The following is a 21094-nucleotide window of genomic DNA, read 5'->3' on the forward strand; positions in this document are numbered from 1 at the left end:
GTAATAAATGTTATTTGCAGTTAACAATTTTCTTTTTTCTTTATTACAATATTTATGGCAAGACTAGGTATATAAGGAGAAAATCTCTAAAAAAATATGAAGATAAAACCTATAAATTTATCAAATTGCTGTATAGAATACAATTTCATTCCGTGTGTCCCTTGTTATTTTTTATTTGGTTTTTAATTAGACTTTGTTTAATTTTAGCTTCTTGTCCGTCAAAATAACAAAAGCGTTTGTGTGAATAGTGTTGAAATTTCTTAACACTGGGCAGTACAATTTTCGGATTTATTTAGTTAAACAAGCGGTCTTCCAGTGTGAGCTGAGCATGCATCAGCACGAATTGGTTTACCTAGTTTTCACCGAGAAAGGTACTATACTCCCACAGAAGATCGGCGTACACTACTAGCATCCTTCTTAATATTATAAATGCGAAAGTTTGTAAGGATGTGTGTATGTTGGTTGCTCTTTCATGCAAAAACTACTAAACCGATTGCAATGAAATTTGGTACGTAGACAGCTGGACAGCTGGAATAACATACAGGCACCTTTTATCCCGATATTCCTACGGGATACGTACTTACGCAGGTGAAACCGCGGGGCGCAGCTAGTATCAAATAAAAGATAATGAGCGTGGGATTCGGAGACCTATATCCTTTCTCTTACCCTTCCCAGCCTTTTCTTCCTCTCGTCTATCGTTTATGTCCCCTACCTTACAAAGTTGCGCCACATACAATTATTTTAATACTACGTCTTCTTGAACTAAAACAACTTAAAGGAAATTATAACTCAAGGAAGTGTTACGTCCCATACTCCACTAACATGCTCAATCAAAAACTAAAAATTGAATCTGAACTATTTGAGCAAACATCAAATTAATTAATAATATTGATTTATTATAAAGTAAACCTAGACTAAATTAAAACGAGAATAAAGAATATTTATCCATTCCGTCAGTAGCTATAAATGAATGTAATGTTCTAGATCTTTCTGGAATATAACTCATCGTCTCAGAGATAAAGAACGACAAACCAGACAAACCTTAGCTCTATATTAAACTTGTATTTAAAAATCAACCAACTTTCATGGCATAAATTTGCATTGTTTTCATTTACGAATGGTTCAAAATTGCAGCTCACTAAGCAACGAGTTTACTTGTAAAATTTAAATTCATTTGAAAATTTATACAATAAGAACATAAAAGTATATGCCGGTATTCATTACATCTTTAAAGAGGTATTATGAATGACATTTGTAATGTTTGTATTAATTTCTCAAAAACTTAAGGCGATAATCAATTCAAGGCATTTTCATTACAGTACTTTGTAGATATAATTATAGTAGTAGTAGTTCTCGTAGCGCGTAGAATGTGTTGACCGTCGTAGCATCAGTTTACTTTAAAAATAAGGTAGAACACAGCTTACTTCACCTACCTCTACATTTTACATGCACGATATAAATTCCAAACATTAGGAAAAGTTTGTATATAGCTATCTATTGTATAATTAATAATACTGATATTTTATTTATTGCGATAGCACATAAAAACTATTCAAGCAAAATCGTGCGTCAATCACAGAAGGATATTCTTAAAATAGTGCTTTTACTGACTAGACATGCATCTATATCTCCTATTTTATTCATAGACATTTAATACTTTGAAGGTGGAAATGAAGGGTAGAAATACAAAATAACTAATCAAACAACAAATGCACTGAACATATAAAAGCTCCCGTGGTACTAATGGTACGTTAGACTACTGTCTAACGTACCATTCGTTTCTAAAACAAATGCACGATTCACCCCTTCTTACATTGAAAAATTATAAGAAGTTTCTCTTATATCCGTAGTAAAACTTATGCCCGTATCTGGATGTGGATTCAGTAAATGTATCCATTCAGAAAATGAAATACGAAAAACAAATTTTTTGCTGTATCTTCTGAAAAGAAAAAAGAAAAAAATTTTCTGTCGTTGTCACGTTAAGTGAAGCTCAAGTAGAAATCTTATCATTTTTTATAGACTTTTAAATACACGAATAAACACTTCTTGCTGCCCCATATTTTATTCCTTAGAAAATAAGTAAGATCTGGCAGCACTGGTATTTTGGACCATTCGTATTACAAAAAAATAAAGCGATATCAACGATCAACGTTCAAATCATTCTAAATTTAATTTATTTTTTCAGAGAATAACGGTATTTTTGTTTTGGCAAAAAAAAGTTTCGTCGTTAGGGGTGGGCCCTATGTCAATCTATAATACAAAGAGAACTCATTATCTTGATATCGTTATAAATCAATTAAACTAAGCCATATTGTGCATTGTGTTCGAGCTCATTGGCCTAATGCTCCAATAAACCGACGTCAATTAGCTAAACAACTGCAGTGTATTAGATTATTTTATGTTTTATTATAGCTTTTGTTTGAATTCTGATACAAAGCAGAGATAATAAGATATATGCTACATGTGTACTCCTGCGGTAAAAGTAAAATATCTTTGTATCATTTAGATAATGAACTCGACAAACATGTGTTTTATGTCATGTTAATATTTCATCATTCGAATACTAATTAAGTGAAAGGCTTTCTTGTCATTTTACTAGTAACAAGAATAAGAGCGACTAATTCTCTGCCATTCATTAATATCTACTTGGTGACCAGTCAGCTAATATTTGAACGAAATATATTGAGTTTTTTCTTAATACACCTATGTGAAACATGACGCGCTAAAACCTATTGGTTTGAGTTTAAAACGGGCTTCATTATCACACGTTTCAGTGCTCCGCTCATTCGAAACTCATTAGCGATTTAATAGACAACCATACACGTTATTAACCGAGTGTTTGTTAGTCGATGCTCATCGAATTAAATGGCCGTAATACAGTTTATATTGTCTCTTTGCCCAATAGAAATTCCATGTTTTTCTTGATGTTTAATTGATAATTTATAACGTGCCGGAGAAAAATACCCATGATGTTTGACGTACTTCATTGGAACTCTTCCTTCCTTTCTTTGGAAAAGAAAACAGAAAAGAAGACATACTGTTTAATCATCTAATTTTAATAGCAACTTTCTGGTCTTCATCTGTTTCTGCTTTGAGAGCGGATTGTAAACCTTTTTCTCCAGAACTTTTGGTTTTGATAAAAACAAACAAATGTGGGAAATCATCAGTCTGTTTTGATAACTGATATCTATATCTGTAGAGGTAGACCCAGAATACAGACATTTGTACCTGACTCATGCCAGCACTTTTTTATTCTATTAAAATTTATGAACACAAGAAATGACCGTAATATTTCTATAATTTTCTCAATAAGTAAAATCGCTCTCTTTTATCATCTTGCAAAATATTTGTAGTTTTCATCAACTTAGCATCTACACCACGTATGTTATAGGACCTACTGTAGTACCCGCTGAATGAGATTTGGATGCAGTATCAGAGAATTTTCAACAACTTCCACTTCTATCACTGTTCACTGCTGAGATAAAGTGACAGGTATTGGTTAACCGAAATAAAATGTAAGGATATCTTACATTTATGAATCAGTCCTTAAATAAATAGTAGTCGAGAGTACAATTTTCTACAAAGAAATATTAAACGTCTTTAATTTGCAGGGTCCCAAAAAATTCTATAAAGTCGTATAAGAAGAGACACAAAAAATCCAATTAAATATTCATGTTCTAGTGCCCTGTTTTCAGAATGGTTGAGATTCAAAGAAAACCATTAAGAAGTTTGAAGTGGAATCCGCAAATACGACTACAGTTATTGGTTTGGTTAACTTTGCAAAGGTTTTCTAGTGAGATTAAATGAAAACCTTTTTTTTTGTATTTTACCAAAGTCATTTTAAATGCGATAGCATAGGCTATAATAACTTACATTATATTTTCCATTGAAGCTTATTTTTTTTATAGGCAAAAAGTTATAACACACCCATTCTTCATATTTGAATTGCAATAAATAACCACAATAAAAAATTCGGTATAATATTATTAAAATACTGTAATTTTATTCTGTATTATTTTATACATGGAATTTGATAACCTCGTCCTTTTTTGCACGTAGACGCTTAAAAAATATGTCACTTTAACAGTTTACTTAAAAACAATGTTAAAAAATAGCAAGAGCTTACCTTCATAATTAATGAACACGATAAATTGAGAATGTTGACAAAGTATCAACATCAACGTGAAAAATTCCAAGTCTTGAAATTTAACCCTTAACAAAGCACTCACCGCTGAGGGCTAAAACAATTTAACTAAATATCTATCAAAGATAGTAAAATGTGCATCAGCTTGGAGAGTGATTAAATCGATTATTAATTTCCCCGACCTGTCTTCATTCTATATTGCACGGAAATTCTGCCTCAACTGGCATTATTGCTACAAATAGTTTCATTAATTGGTTGGGATCTTTAATGGAAATGAAATGGTATAATTTCCCGTGGAGATTTTATTATAGTAAATTGTTTTTAAGAAATTTAGCTTACAATCATGATACACTCGCATATTTAAAACTGTTGCTAAATATTTGTTGTTTTTTATGCCGTTGACAAAATCATGTTTAGATACGTAGGTATATTTTATTGTTTACTGAATGGGCTTTGTTATAAAGATATATAAAATCCTTCAAAGTTTTTATTTACGATCTCAATAAGTTTAATTATGATTTGGTGTATCGAGACAACGATAATTTGTTCAATTCCTTCTTCAAAAATGTTACACAGTCACAAAATAAAATATAATTTTACAAAAGTATTTAATCTGTTCCAAGAGGTAAGCAAGAGGGATATAAAGTCTAAAATTTTATTGTGCGCTACATTTTATTACCTGCTTCAAATTATTTAATGTTGCATTTTGCACTCAATATTTCTATTTTTAGTTTATATCAAATGTACAAAACATTAAAGAATACTTTCTATTTGAAATTTCAACACCAAGAATAAATATAACTTAACGTTAACGTACTGCTTTATTTAACTGTATTTGTTATTGACATTATTCTAGTCTAACATCAAACAGTTAAATGGCTTCATAACATATTTCGGACGATATTTGTCACTTTATTTTTTTTTGAGTCTGTCTATATCAGTTCATATTGCAACCAATAACTTATTATTATCGTGGAGAGGGACGCTTTCTTTATAATGTGTACATTATATTATGTATACATAGAGAAAGGCGGGTTTAAATCCCACCTCGTGATTAGTTTTTGTCTATCCTTTCGATTCGATCGATTTCTCAACCTTGTATCGTTTTATTATAACTGTCTATATGTACAATTATTTACTATATTCCTGTATCTAATAAATAAAACTGCCAGAAAGAAAATTCAACAATTTCCCCCACAGATAGGAATTTCCCATTGGAATAGAAAGTTTTGCCGTGGTAAAAAGTAGCATAGAGCTCACTAGCTTCTTGACCATCTCCAGGCATAAAAATCATTTCGTAAAATCGCTCCGTTGCGACGTGAAAGAAAAACCAACAAACAAACATACACAATTTCGCATGAATAATATAAGTAAGAATAAAAATAATATTTCAGTTTTGAGAGAATTTAACGTATACCTACACTTCGGTTCAAACTTTATTTGTACAGTTTAAATATAATATTGGAGTAGATTTAACATTAAACAAACATTATCTCACGGGTTAAATAATTTACCGACGTCCCAATGTCTAGACATGAGTTTAATGTGGGTAAAAGAAATAAACACAGACTGTGTTACACGTGCTCTTTGTTTGATATTAAAACTATCGAATTTTGTTAAATTATGTCATTGTAATTAACTTAATTTTTAATGGAGACCGTATGTATATAATTGCGCCGTGAAACTATTTTAAAACTTTTTGATTGGCAAAAAAACATACCCAAAATACGACTATTTAATATCAAGTAAATAGTAGATCTAAATTTGATTATTTCTAAATATTAACGATGTTACTACTTCTTGTACCAGTTTGATTTTAAATATTTGTCTTCAAAAACAATCATTTTCCAGGAGGAATTAGAGTCGTCACTACGGCTAGTGCACGCAGTTGCGACGGGCGCGACCGGCGCTCTGTGCGTCACGCATCACTACGGGCGACTTCGCGCGCCGCTGCACGCTTCGCGGTGGGACGCGGCGAGGGCGCGGGCAGACCTCGCCGCGAATATACTGCGGCAACTCGGCTTGCAGGACGCTGGTAATAATACAATATAACGCTGTTACATACTGATGATTGCACACTTCGTAGTGGGACATGGGAAGACCTCGACACAAACATTCTGCGGCAACTCGGCTTGCAGGACGCTGGTAATAAATAATACAATATGTATGCAATAATAAATATACGATATATAGCATATAGATGATGTTAATAAGTGGCGACCTCACGCGTTCCTGCATGGTTTGGGAATATATTATGGTGTGGCATCTCTGCGAGCAAAGGCCTAATGGCGTAGTAGTCTTTTACAGTAATAGAAATAATATAAAGTATCCCATCTTTTAAATTGAATCAAACTGCACAAAGTGTGCTAATTTAAAATCGGTTACAAAAACAAGGAGTCCATCGCGGATAGACCACGTGACACGTAATTTATATGTATTAAAATGTTTAAAACTTTATTGTTATAATTATGTAGCTAAAGAAAAGAAATACTTTAATGTATCACGTTGAATGGACAGGTACCTAATTGCCAAGACTTAAAGGATCAGAGTTATAAATATAACAAAATATGCGACCCATTGTCATGTTAAAATATCTTTCGTAAACATACCTTCTTTGACGGAGTTTTCCTTACATAAGCCTCTTTCTTATTTTTCTTATTAAACTTCCGCAGTTGACAAAGGGATTTATACGTACCTACTTACCATCAGTTAATCTTGTTTATGGAAAATATTATTACCCGCAATAGTTTAAAAGTTAAATGCTTTAGAAACGTTAATATTGAATTGCTTTAAGTATACAAAATGGCAGCTTTAAACGGTTATTAATTTCAGAAATAACGCTAGATTTAAGCCTTTCTAATTAAAACTATATTAATACGGGTAAGTTTAAGCTGTTAATTAGTAAAACTATGGATACCAAGATATAAATAGCTAAATCGATGCTCAGATCCATCATAACATTCATAACAGAATCAAATTTGCAATATCTATTTTCCGGTATTATTTCCTTTGTATAATTTATAAAGGCATTAAATAACATAGAAGTTGCTTCAATTGTATTTACAGAGTTCCGTTTCTATTTGACCTCGTTCGTGCCTCCCTAGGAAGATGAGTAGGTATTTGTCTAAAGGGCACTTCTTTAATGTATCTTTTCATTGTTTACAGTTCTTGTTCCTTAGTTGCGACTGTTTCATTGTTATTATAGATGCTAACACTATTTTCGTCTTTTTCCGTAAACTGTTCGTTCATTTAATAGTTGGCCGATTTCTAGAAACATCGTTGTCATTATTTTTGTTTTTCTATAAAATCTGAGTCACGTCACCACCGTTATTGCGGTATAGGAATAAGATAAACATTTGATTAATTTAGAATAATATAAAAAATAGTCCTGAACTTACTTACTTACTGTTACATTAGTTTATTAGTCATTTAGCTCATTAGTCATATCATTCATCATTATCAGCCCATTCATGTAGAAATGTACATTAGGAACTTGTTTTTTCTCATTATACCGTGGCTTTATGAAAACTCATAGTAAGGAATAAATGGTGAACGAGTGATATATTTCTACAAAAAAAATTATTTGACTAAATAGACCAGCAATCAAAACTAAAAATCCCTATGCTCTTAAGAGGCGCTACGAAAAACTTATCAGTAACAGTTGTTAAAGCAAATCAATACCACTTCGCGTAAGACCTTTCATAAATAACGTTTTTATTATAGAAATACTGAAGGCGGTCTCACAGGGATTAGTGGAAGGTGCAAGTACATCGGAGCGGGCAGTCGCGTCACGTGCGCTCTCGCTGCGAGCCAATGGCGTTGTGAACAGTGCGGTCGCGTGGAAACGGTATAGTGCAGCTGAGCCGGAGATTGTTATGTACCCGCAATCGGAGAAACCACCAGACCCGGAATATCCGTGGTAAACTGTTTATGACTATATATTAGACTTTAATCAAAGCCCAAACGAATACTAATACTATTTCATAAACTTACGTATCGAACATTGTACCAATAAATCTTTGATGTTTATTTGTAATTGAATATTATATTTATAGAGTAAGTGGCTGTTAAAAGAATAGCTATTCGTAATTGAAATATAGGATCAACATTTCAGTTAAATAATACTTAAATGGCGTTTTTATTACTGGTTTATAGCCTTTATACATATAGATACTTACGGTGAGTAAAAACCCCAGCTCTATGTTAAAGGTAAAACTATGTTCTAGGTATGTATCAGCGCATGAAAGCGAATCTCTTCGGTCCCCCAAGTTCATGCCCTCTCCCCCCGGTGCCACAATGGAGGGGTGGTGGACATATCCGTATTACAGTTGCGAGGCGGAAAAATGGCTGCTCTCTTACACAGTTCCTGTGTCTACAATACGAGGGTAAGCTATAGTACTTACATATTACATAGCCACTATAACAATTTGGTAGTTAACTAGTATTTTACTGTTTAGCATTAGAGCTGCCTCTTGTACAAACGATGCCCTTTTTTGTAACAATTTTTTCCACTTGTTGTTTTTGTTTAAAATTATACAATGAAGTAATAAATAATAAATAAACGATATTTTTAGAGTTTTTGATACTACTAACATTATTGGGTATACATAAAATATGTTGCAGTAACATAATATACGAGAATACGAATAATACTGCTACAATTATAGTAATAAATAAAGCGAATCATTTAGGAAAAAGTCCAGAAATTATCGCTACGGAAATTAATTTTAAGTTCTGGATATTGGATATCTAATTCAATAAACAGATTGGATAAAGGACTTCCATTAAATGATAGCGGTGCATTAATCTTCCTTTCAGGCTTAAAGGCGTTGTTTCGCTCGATATAGACATATCTAATTTGGAAGTAAATCAGTGTGAAGAAAGCGATGCGGAGAACGATAATCAAATATATTCGTTTCACGGAACCCATAAATGCCCTAATGAAACTACATATGTGAGTATTTGGCATATTTTATTATTTATAGGCTGGGATTACGGTGCGTATTCGAGATTATTGTTATAAACGATGTGGAAGTTGGCCAGAGAAGTGTTTTGTTCAGTCTTGTTTATAACATTTCGTTGTTTTGTACCTACATGTTTACATTTTGAAATACAATATCTTTGAGAAGTATACATTTAGAAGTATAATATTTTATAGTAGTAACATATAAAAAGTCAACTTCCATATCTGTGATTGTGATATTTGTTTACTATTTAACGCATTTCCACATCGAGGTATATGGTCTTAATTTTTAACCGACGTTCCAAATAACGAAGGAGGTTCTGGATTCGACTGTAGGTTTTTTTTTTGGTTGTGATACTCGATAACTTCCTGGGTTTTCAACCGGTTGTCAGGTTTCCTTATGTGATTGATAGGAAATTTATGTTATTTGGTCCCATTTTAGAATCTGGGTAGGTTTTATTTATCTTCTTTCCATTATCCATTATAACAAGTGTTATTTTAAGTCTGTACTTAGTCTCATTTTCCATCATTACTAACTATTATATTACATATATAACAAATATGTTTCAACAAAAATATATCGACCTAACATATTTTAACTGTAACACATTTCCACAATTACGCCGCGTAATTTCGAATACCCTTCATTAAGGTTATTTTGCAGTGTGAATACAAACCAAACCGCGAGATGAGTGCCCGCCACTCCGGCTGGTCTAGGGGCTCGTACATCTGTAAATGTAGACCGGGGTATTACTCCATCCACCACCCCGAAGGATTTAATGGTTCTCTGGTTGAAGGTAATTGAGTATACGCTGATAACGTAATTGAGTATACTAAATTATCATTTATATGTTTATTTTTAGAGCATATATTAAATGATATAGTTTTATTTAGTTTTAGGGTTGTCATTATTTAGTAATCTGTAGTTAGGTTAGGTATATGCATAAATTATTATAATGTTTTAACTATATATTACGCTAGTTATTGATTTTGTGCTGTTACGCACCTATACGTCCAACAGAAGAGATTTAAGTAATAAGGCCGTTTCATTATTGTCTACTTTTGATTATTTTCTGTTCTGTTATGTATGTACAAACAAAAAACGTTTTACCGTAGGATAGAAGGTATGTATTATGGTGCGAAAATTTATATATACACCTATGTATATATATTTTGGTTTCTCTGTTTACCCACATAACATTAAACATTCATGAATAATGCTTGTTTTGATCATCAATCAATTTTATGCAGGAGAAATATTAGTAGTAGTAGTTTAGTGTGGGAATCAAGCACGCTTCGGCACGAATTGGGCCAGCTCGCACCGGGGAAGTACCACACCTCACAGAAAACCGGCGTGAAATAATAGTATGCTATTGTATTTCGTACGGGTTTTCCTCACCCTTCTCTGTCCCTTCCTCCTTACAGTCATCAATCCTTTCCTTATCCGTTACCATTTAAAAGCGGGCAGCACATTCGCAGAGGTCTGAGCTTTTGCGAATGTTCATGGGCGGTGGTGATCGCTTACCAACAGGCGAACCAACAATTCAGTTGCCCGCTATGACATAAAAAAAAGTCGAAGGTGGCTAATTATATCCTATCATAAGACAATATTAATCGTTTCTACAAATAAATCGATTTTATTATTCAAAATGATGCATGTCTAACGGTGTCATTTCCTTCCAGTTGCATATCAAGAATACGATGAAAATGGCGTAGATAATTGGAGCGAGCCTTACGAATGTTTAAAGTGCCAACCCGGATGCGAGTCTTGCCGAGGGCCAGAGCCTTGTCTCGCAACATATAACTGGCCATTCCGGTGAGGAAATTCGTTGTAATATTGCCAAAGAATTTGTTTGACTGAAAGAGCTTATCTAATTAATTATATCATCAATAGGACTCGAGCATCAAAGAAAAATGTATCAAAAGTGGAAAATATTCGATGGCTAGTTGAAAGACTGGCTATAAATAAAAAACTGTAGTTGTAATTAAGAGCATTAATAAATTATTCACTAAAAGGTTGTTTTCATTGAAAAAGTTGAAACATATTCATTGTATTAAAAATGAACATGTGCTTTTCAAAGAATCTTACACAGTTCGAACGAAGGACTCTTTGCGGATATCAGTTTTCAGATTCATTTTTCTCTTACGGTCGTCAAATACGACATTTCTTTGAATTAGACGGGAACTCTACCTGACTCTATAATTTATATACGTATATATTCTGATAATGACTTCAACTTCACTTAACACGAAATTATTCCTCTACATAGAGATACATTTGATTACATGGACATGACATTGCCTATAATTAACCGACTGTCAAAATTAATTTGTCAAATTAGGCTTTATATCTTACTCTAACACTAATTAACATATTATCTCCTAACTTACACGGTACATATATTAATTAGCTCTGTTTTGCTACACCACAGGTATATATATTCAAAAAGGTTATTTATATTTTTCTCATTCCAGGATATCTCTTCTAGTGATATCAGTGAGCTGTGCTGTAATGACAGTTCTACTAACAATATACACGCGACATCACCGCAGAGTCAAAGTGTTTCGTGTCGCCAGCCCTGTCTTCCTCTCCATTACATTGTTAGGATGTGCTATTATGTACATGGAGGTACTTGAATATATTTTGTGATAATTTTACTTCCAAATGTTAGTTTAGAGACAGTTTAGAGACCGAAATCGTTCTTTGAGCAAAAATGATGGCTCTTTTAGAGACAACAATGCAAGTTCCTCGAGCGTACCATTGAACTATCGTATGACTAGTGTATTGATATTGTATTTTATTATATTTATTTGTTTGTTTTTTAGATGGCAGCTATATTTCCAGTGCTTGATAGATATTCATGTATAGCAACCAAATGGACGCGCCATATGGGATTTTGTATCACATATACAGCGCTTCTTATGAAAACGTGGAGGTGAGTTTATTACGTATTTGGTACTACGATTAATTTTCTGTATTTTAAACAGATTGATCTATGTTTTATTTACAATTAGGTTATAATTAATTCTTCAGATTTTCCACTATCTTGCATCGATATTGATTAGTATATGGATCTCGTATCTAAACATTTAACATTATTGCAGGGTATCCCTAACATACCGCGTGAAATCAGCTCACAAATTAAAACTGACGGATAAACAATTACTACAATGGATGGCGCCCATTCTTCTTATCATGTTGGTTTACCTTGGCACTTGGACGTTTTCCGCACCACCAGACGCTGAAGTCGTAAGTACAAATAATGTATTTATACATTTTATGGAAAAACGATATCTTAAACTATTAATTGTAACACAATAACCTTTTTAGTTACATTTTATTGATACTTCTTTAAATCGCTAGTCTACAGTCAACATAGGTGTCTTTTAATAATCAAATCTTCTTCACAGATTACCGACAACAGGGGGTTGAAATTTAAGCAATGTACATACAACTGGTGGGACCACAGCCTAGCGATAGGTGAGTATTTTAGTGCACAATACTACGATCGTAATATTATAAATGCAAAAGTTTGTAAGGATGTGTGTGTTTGTTGCTCTTTCACGCAAAAAGTTCTGAACCGATGGCAATGAAATTTGGTACGTAGACAACAGGAATAATAGGCAACTTTTTGTATTCGTATTCCGTAGGAATATCGGGATAAAAAGGGATACGGAATTACGCGGGTGAAACCGCGGGGCGCAGCTAGTATTATAATAAAGTGAAGCTCGAGAGTTTGTTTGATTAAATTCGTTCACCGTTGGATAATATGTACCTGGTATCTGTCCGCTATTATAATAATATGTATCACAATCTGTGACGGGGTGGACCACACTTAGGAATACTATGCTCTAGTACATTTCCTATTGCATTTATTTATCGTTTTCCAGGTGAAATTCTATTTCTTCTATGGGGTGTGCGTGTGTGCTACCGTGTACGGCACGCGGAAAGCCTGTATAATGAGGCCCGACTCATCTCTATTGCTATATACAACATTTTTACTGTTAATTCACTGATGATCGCGTTTCAGTAAGTTTCTGAGCATTTCCTTATTTATTTCCTTAATTTAAACATAATATTATTACCATGGAAAGTTTGTAATTATTATACGTGCTTTTAAATTTGCTTTTTGCTTTTTAAATGATATCTCAGTTATAAGTTTTTAAAGATCACCATGCTACATTTTGTACAGTAATAAAACATGTTTAGTTTTAATAAAAGTGTTTAAATTTCAGCTTATTAATTCTACCACGCGCTGGTCCAGATATAAAATACCTCCTTGGTTTTATAAGAACTCAATTGTCTACATCAACTACCGTCCTCTTGGTGTTCTTGCCCAAGGTATGATCTGACAATTTTTAAAAACATTTCTTGCACAATCTGATAAAAAATAACACCGTAAATCGTATATTATCCCAAGTAATACAAAAAGACAACATTTGTTTTTTTGTATGTATCTATGTTTTTACTCAAAAATTACAGGACCGATTTCAAAAATACTTGAACATTAGAAAACCGCATCTACAAAGGCTATGAATTTGCCATAGGCGAAATCTACTTAAACTTAGAATTATTCTCTGCTACAACCAAAAATACTTTCTCATCCCTTTTTCAAGTCTAAACGAATGGGTGACGAATTGCTTGCCCGTAACGATAAAATCATTATCTAAAAACAGTATTTCCCTACAATCCAGGTGCTCCGCGTGGTCCGCGGGACAGGCGACACGTGGGACAGCCGCGCGCGCGCCCGCGGCGTGCCCGCGTCCTCTTCCCTCAACGGCATCGGGCTCGTGCCAGACGACCCGCCGGACCTCTTCCAGGAGAACGAACAATTGAAGGTAATTGCAGTTAAATTGACATGCTTTGCGAACGTTTTTCCTGAATGAGTTTTTTTTAATGTTGGGTTCCGATAAAAGTGCTATTAATTACCATATCCCGACTTTTTTTTTAATTACCATTTTTTACGGTTTTATTACGTACACTGTATCTATATTGGAAAGGTCATTTACGTCAGTAGTATCAAATAAAATTACCGATTTAGTGACCCAATATTACACATCACAATTGATTTTACTATGAATTTATTAGTGATGATAAGACATCACCAAAGTTAGGAGCAATCCATAGCCTATTTTATAAATTCGCATTTATCCATTCTAGGAAGAGGTCCAAAAACTAGCTGCTCAGATCGAGTTTATGAAGATAGTGCAGATGGAAATGCACAATCGACACCTTCGTCCAAAACCCGGCGGATATTTTAGCGCTAACGCAACTAACGTTCCGCAAAGTCCAATGCATTCCAAGACAGTTAATATTTCACAAGTAAGAATACTATAAATAACCCACTATATAGAGTAGATATCCCGTAGTATGTTAAACGTGTACTTGGACAAATTATGTGTTATAATATTTTAAGAAGTACCTGCTCGTAATTGGTTGTATTGATTCTAGCCATAGCTATAGGTAATATCACCAGTATATGGAGGCATTCTACTTAATTTGATTTGTATATTATTAAAGAAAGCTTAGAAAAATTTTGCAAATTTTCTTGTGTCAAACATAAATATATGCAGAACAAGCTGAGATTTTGAGAATTGATTACAATTGCATGCAAGTAAAAAATGTATCACAGAACTAAAGCTCAAATAAATTGTAGTCCTTCTCTTGCAACACATTTACGTGCTCATTTCAGATCTAGACGATGTCTCGTAAAATTAGTATGACGATGTCTCGTAATAGTTCATGCAAAGCAATATTCAAACAATGTACAATAAAAATAAAAAAAATATTGCAAAAACACTTTAACCAATGAATAGCGGCATTAAACAGGAGAACACAGAATGGTCAGGGCCAGTGTGACTGGTGGCGCTCAGCGATGGCGGCTGGTCGTGGCCCGGACCGGCCGCACGCCGCGTGCTCACCGCCATAGACACGAGACCACCCGCGTTCGTGTAGCATCAGCTTTATAATCATAGATAGTAAAGGCAGGTCCATTATTGTTATCTGTAGTAAGTAGTTCAAGAATTTCGTTTTGGCAAGTCATTTGTATCTGTATTAAGTATAGTATTATGTTCTGTGGTTATGCGAACCAACTAAGAATAGGAACGTCAATTGCCTTGCTATTTTTATTTATTCAAATGATATTTAACTAATTAAATATCATTTGAAATTAAAAAAATATGGTTTACATAAAATTCGCTTTTGCACAGCAGTAACGGCTTATTTAATTTGTGTGACACTTTAATACGATTTGAATACAAACGTTTTTGCTGAACTTAGGCAACTACATATATTAAAATTGGTTTGTATTAATAGCTATGACGTTACAATATGGTGCTAAGTCGATCCTATTCTTATTTGGATAACATATATTGCGATGGTTCGCAAATATTGTTATTAACGTGAATTTGTTTTAACATAAAAATCTCTGTGATTACGCGTGTGTAATTTACGTTGTACTAAGTTGCGCTTTTGTTTCCTTGTATAAAAATTAAACGTTAACACAAAGATAATTAAAATTATTTACACCAAATGAAGGTCAAGGATAATTATACTGCCCATTAGAATATTTATATTTTTATGTTTACCAAAAGGCTACTTTTCAATTATACGTGTATATTGTATATTATTATTATATTGCAATAAGGTTTTTCATGTATGTACCTTGTACATAACTTGTTGAAAATTATATAAATAATTTTAGGTGATTTTAATATTGTTTATTTATTCACTTGTTATATGCATGTAATCGATTGGACCTATTTATCGAGTTATATGGTAATCAATATTATCATTTATCTTTGAATGTTGTGATTTGTAAATTGCTTGTCTCCTGTTTGCAATTCATTTTATTGTTGATACTTTATTGTCTTAATGTAAATAGCTAGTTTATATTTTAAAATAATTATTAATAAGTTGCCAGTATTTTTTCTAAGCTGACATCTGTATTTATGATGATGAAAATCTATAATTTATTTAATTCAATGCATTGATTACTTATTTGTAGAAAAACTCTGTTATACTAGCATATTATAAAAATAAGAACTTAAGACTAGATAAATGTAGTGTAAAAAATGCTATATTATGTGTATTTGCTGTGTAAAAATGTTTAAATGTATGTCTATTGTATGCCTTTACAAAAGGATATTTTGCGAAATAGCATATCATGCAAATCTTTAGTCATTATGAATATTTTTTTAAATTCAAGTAAATACTGCTCAATTTTAAAAGATTTTAATATATTTATTTTGTATGTGGTCCGGTCTGGTTAGAACAAATATTCGACTGAAATTAAAGGGAAGTAATTCGCGCCAAAACAAAACCGACTTCGTTACTCGGGGCCAAAGGTCACAAAACGGTCATAAAAAAATTTTGCGATGAGCAAAATTGAGTTTCATAATTAATTAATAGACAAAAATTGTACCTAGATCAGTTATGTCCCAAAAAAAAAAAATACAACTTTTCCGGGCAACTTTAAGTTGGGTGGCCAATTATTGTACACTCGTATGTCTAAATTGACCGGACTAATAGTTTACATCTGTGGTTATTACGATTTTTACAAAAATAAATGTAGTTTGCTACATTATTATATTTTCAACTTAAAACATTTTTTTAAGTTTTAATATTATTATAGGAGTCATGATTAATTATACAGTTTTTGTAATCAAGCTATAGGGTGCATAAAACGAAAGTAGAGTTTATAGCTTTTCTTCATATCCACAACTAGTCGAGGTTGAAATAGCATACCAGTCAGCTGACACGTATTTCGAACAACGCGTCTTAAGCGTTAGCATCAGCAAGTATTCTTCGCTTGAGATGCGGTGCCTATAAGGTTATACAATCATTGGTTAAAAAATAAATAAAACAAACAGTGAACTGAACGTCCTCACATCTCTTTTAGAAACGCTCGTCTGCTCCACGCTCTTTCTTTCAAAAAAACAATGTTTATTTAACATCATAACATAGTTTTAATATAAGATTAACCCAAAAATTTTAGATCTTAATCTTTATACAAAGAAATACTACAAATCGTAAATTACTCTTTGCGGTATGGTGATCTTGGTTCCGTGGTTTTTGTAAACGGCTACTCGATGATAAATGCTGAGCTGGAGCAGAGCAAAAGTGAGCCTAGTGCAAATCGTTCAATTGTCTTTATATTCTATACCGACCGACCTACTATAACGGACAGTTTTAATATAAACTTTGTACAAACTTTGTACCTGTGTCAAGTATCGGTAACAATACAATAGTTTTAATGAGTTTATCCTATTATCATTATAGCCACGAAAATAAACCTCCAACCAGCGCTATAACCATTTGCCTTTTGCAATAACGAAATTCCCCTGAAGAACCACTATCCTGTTAATTAATTTCCAAATACATTGTGTTATCACCTTCCGGTATAATAGTACAAATTAAATATGTATGTCCTCTACGGTTAAATTATGTTAATTTAATTAAGATATTTTATTCAGTACATAAAAGTTTGTTGATACACATAATTAAATAAAAAACAAGTGTATTTGTCACAGACAATAATTGCAGAGTTAATATGAATTAATCAGACAAAAAAATTATTTCTTGTATGTTCTTGTTGAAACTTAAAAATGAATTTATATGAAATTGCATTTAAAATTCTAGAAATGAATTTAAATTAAAAACGTGTACATAATACCAAGAAAGCATAAATTCTAAAGAATTGTATATAATGGAAATGTAATTTAAATAATTTTTATTGAATTTAAGTAATGGTCACAAATATTGTCAAACTTTTTTTTTTAATTTTTGTGATTTATATACTTAATCTGATATTATATCATTGCATTTGGAAAAATAATTTTGGGCAAAGTTAGAGAGATATTAAGTCAATTGGAAATCTATAAATTTAGTTTTCATAAGTTACCAAAGAAAAAATGCTGACCTATCAGTATTTTTATTTAATATTATATATTTAAGTCTTCAATATTACATATTTAGATCATTCCATTTAAAAGTATTCAAGCTTTTTATATGTTGTTTAGATGTGTTTGTAAATTTAGGTGCAATGAAACTCATATTTTTGTAACTGTTACTTTTTCAAAGTAAACTAAGTCATAAATGTGATATAGCTAGACATAGATAGTTATAGATTCAACAAAATTGACAATTACAGTTTATTTAAGTTGAAAACAAAAAATATTTATAGGATTGTGACAATAAACTAAATAAAATCTTAACACTGTTAAATTAAACAAAAACATTGAAAGTAAAGCAGTTATCCCAAATTAGTTCAGTAACGTTTTTTTTAACAATTATTACAAACTACAGACCTGCCAGTTTCATTGCTTGCTAATAATGTTCCCGTATCCCAATAGTCGATACCCTTCATTCTTTTGACGCAAAATTCCGTATATTATTTGTCATTTAAACCTACAGATAAGTTAAAGTCTAAACATGACATATCAGAAAGCTGTGAAAATTGATCTTCAATATTTTACAATTGTGAAATACACAACAGGCTCTTACTTTGTAAAAAAGTAAATAATTTCTTTATAAAAATTTTTGAACGTTAATTATTCATTTGACTGTTAAGGTTGTGATTAGTAGCAATCAAAAGCAAGTTAAAAGCAGATTAATAGTAATCATTGAAGTAAAATAGCCGCTAGTAAAGGTTCTTTACCCAATGAATACAAACAAAATCCTATTAATAATCTGTAATCTCCATGTCTCATATACCAGGCTGTATGTTGTGCATCTAATAGCTAGATAGCTGCTATTTTCATATGATGTATTTGTATTGCTGACAAACAAACAAATAAAACAAATGTTTAATGGGGGCTCCCTTCAACAAACATGACTTTTGCAATTTTAATTTTATCAATACACCTGTTATTGTAATTCTATGGAACATTTCACACATATTACACACATTTCACATCAGGCCGACTCTATATGGCTTTGGTTTCTCAGTTTTGTATTCTAGCCTATTTCCTTACTAAGATAAAACGTAACAAGATTAACGTGAAGAAAATATATTCCCTATATGAATGAATATGACATAATGTTATAAAACTTTTTTGTCTGCAAACATGTCATTTATGGGTACAACATAAAACATATTGTTTAAATTGTTAACAAATCTATACACTGAAAAGATTCTAGTATAATATAGTCAGTCAATTAGAGAACTGACAAAAGTTATAAGTCTCATTTGACATTAAAATAATCCCTAGAAAAGTTTCTTTAATACAAAACAAAGAACTCATCTTCACAAAAAACCAATTCTATGCAAAGAGTTAGTAGTAAGTTTAAATGTTACCTGAATTACTAAATTTTACTTGAAAATAAAAAAAAGATAAATTGTAATTGTCAAGATGATATAGGATAACTAATGTGCGTAGATGAGTAAAGTTTGCATATTTTATTTAAAACAATAAATGTCTACAGATTGTTGTTGTGCCAAGTTATAAACATTTTAGATACTATTTTAATTTATATAAAAGTCTATTCATTCTAGATGTTATATTTTGTTGTTAAGTGACAACCAGTCAATGTTATGAATATTTTATGTATAAAATGAAATAAATGTTGTTGTTCTCAACAGTTAGATAATGTAAGATGTGTTTTACAATAAAATAATACCTGTTATTACTGTTTTTAATTTTCATAACATAAAATATTAATATTTGCACAATCCTCCTAGTGTTATAGACGCAAGTTTGTTGTATGTATGTCTCATATTCTTTCGTGTGAAAATCAACGAACAGATTTTGATGATATTAGGCAGCAATGTACCTGAATAAGACATGAGAAATATCTACTAGTTTGCAGATGAAACCGTGTGGCACAGCTACTTAAACATACTTCATATTTCAGTCCTTGATCCAATCATTTCTTGACATGCTCAAGTTGTTCTGCTAATATGCAGATTGGTTTTGTCCCTGAAATCATAAAAACTTCACATAATACTTATATCAAACAGTAATATTGGAATAACAAGTCAACTTAATTATAGTTAAAACAATAAATATTATTATTCACTAGCTGCACCCCAAGGTTTCACCCGCATTTAAGTCTGTGTACCGCAGGAATATTGGGATATAATGTTGCCTATATATTATTCCAGTTGTCTAGCTGTCTACATACCAAATTTCATTGCAATCGGTTCACTAGTTTTTGCGTGAAAGTACAACAAACACACACACATCCTTACAAACTTTCGCATTTATAATATTAGTAGGATAGTAGGAAGAAGGAAGTAGGATAGGATTAATGGGTTAAGGTATGCACTATTTGAATGAAGTTTTTATAACCAACCTCATTCAATTAATCTTCAAAAAGATCTTCTTTGTTAGGTTTTTGCATAAAGGGTACCCTAGAGCAAAGGTACTGGAGCTCCGTGTGCACCGACTTAACTGTGTTAGTATTTTCTAATTTCTTCTTAAGTATGTCTAATACTTCCATATTTTTTGTTGCAATCTCACAAACTTTTTCTACTGATGACAATTCTTCATCCTCCGCAGTCAACACAGCCTCCATTAAGGCAGCGCGGTGTACTCGTTTCCTTAAATTACTTATTTCATCTTTAAGGCTTTCATACTCCTCTTCAGAAACTTGGTTTAGTTGAACTTCGTCTTCCGGTAACAGAACATTCTGAGGTATTTTTAGCATTCGATCGATTTCTTTGTCTATAACTTCAAGAGAAGTCCCTGCCCTCTCACAGTATAAACGTATAAGCTTATCACAAGAACGTGTAAGAGTTTTTCTGTCTGTATCATTTAATCCCAACGAGTCTTGAATAGAAGATTCCATATATTTCACACCATTTTGTATTTTTTGTTCTACCATCTGCCGGACAGCTATTTTAAATCGTTGGGCACCAAAACCAAAAAATTGAGTTTCATATTCCTCGTCTGTTCCTCCGGTCCAATGCGAGGTGTTAATCATGATTATTTTGAATTCTTTAGCGTCACCTGAAACATTTCATTAGACTAATGATAAACAAAAA

At 32.2% G+C, this 21094-nt stretch overlaps 2 protein-coding genes across 3 annotated transcripts in view; one reads left to right on the forward strand and one right to left on the reverse strand.

Annotated features, from left to right (window-relative positions):
• Positions 1–19440, forward strand: part of LOC119839955 (probable G-protein coupled receptor CG31760) — a 52952-nt gene extending 33512 nt beyond the window's left edge. The window contains exons 3-17 of the mRNA XM_038366413.1: positions 5996–6179; positions 7868–8063; positions 8371–8529; positions 8963–9098; positions 9772–9904; positions 10791–10923; positions 11583–11736; positions 11934–12043; positions 12213–12357; positions 12519–12588; positions 12999–13137; positions 13344–13449; positions 13803–13946; positions 14269–14430; positions 14938–19440. Of these exons, the coding sequence (XP_038222341.1) occupies positions 5996–6179; positions 7868–8063; positions 8371–8529; positions 8963–9098; positions 9772–9904; positions 10791–10923; positions 11583–11736; positions 11934–12043; positions 12213–12357; positions 12519–12588; positions 12999–13137; positions 13344–13449; positions 13803–13946; positions 14269–14430; positions 14938–14967 (2001 nt within the window). The 3' untranslated portion in view covers positions 14968–19440. The remainder of the gene's footprint in view (positions 1–5995; positions 6180–7867; positions 8064–8370; positions 8530–8962; positions 9099–9771; positions 9905–10790; positions 10924–11582; positions 11737–11933; positions 12044–12212; positions 12358–12518; positions 12589–12998; positions 13138–13343; positions 13450–13802; positions 13947–14268; positions 14431–14937) is intronic.
• The window catches only part of LOC119839956 (protein MIS12 homolog), a 4280-nt gene continuing 1356 nt past the window's right edge, over positions 18171–21094 (reverse strand). Inside the window, exons 2-3 of one of the 2 annotated variants that reach the window (XM_038366415.1) lie at positions 20404–21059; positions 18171–20027 (exon numbers count right to left, since the gene is read on the reverse strand). In XM_038366415.1, coding sequence (XP_038222343.1) covers positions 20413–21033 — 621 coding nt within the window. In that variant the 5' untranslated portion in view covers positions 21034–21059 and the 3' untranslated portion in view covers positions 18171–20027; positions 20404–20412. Of the gene's footprint in view, positions 20028–20403; positions 21078–21094 lie in introns of both variants that reach the window. The other variant, XM_038366414.1, reaches the window with a different exon arrangement.

Source organism: Zerene cesonia, chromosome 5 (genome assembly GCF_012273895.1).
Source record: "Zerene cesonia ecotype Mississippi chromosome 5, Zerene_cesonia_1.1, whole genome shotgun sequence".
NCBI lineage: Eukaryota > Metazoa > Arthropoda > Insecta > Lepidoptera > Pieridae > Zerene > Zerene cesonia.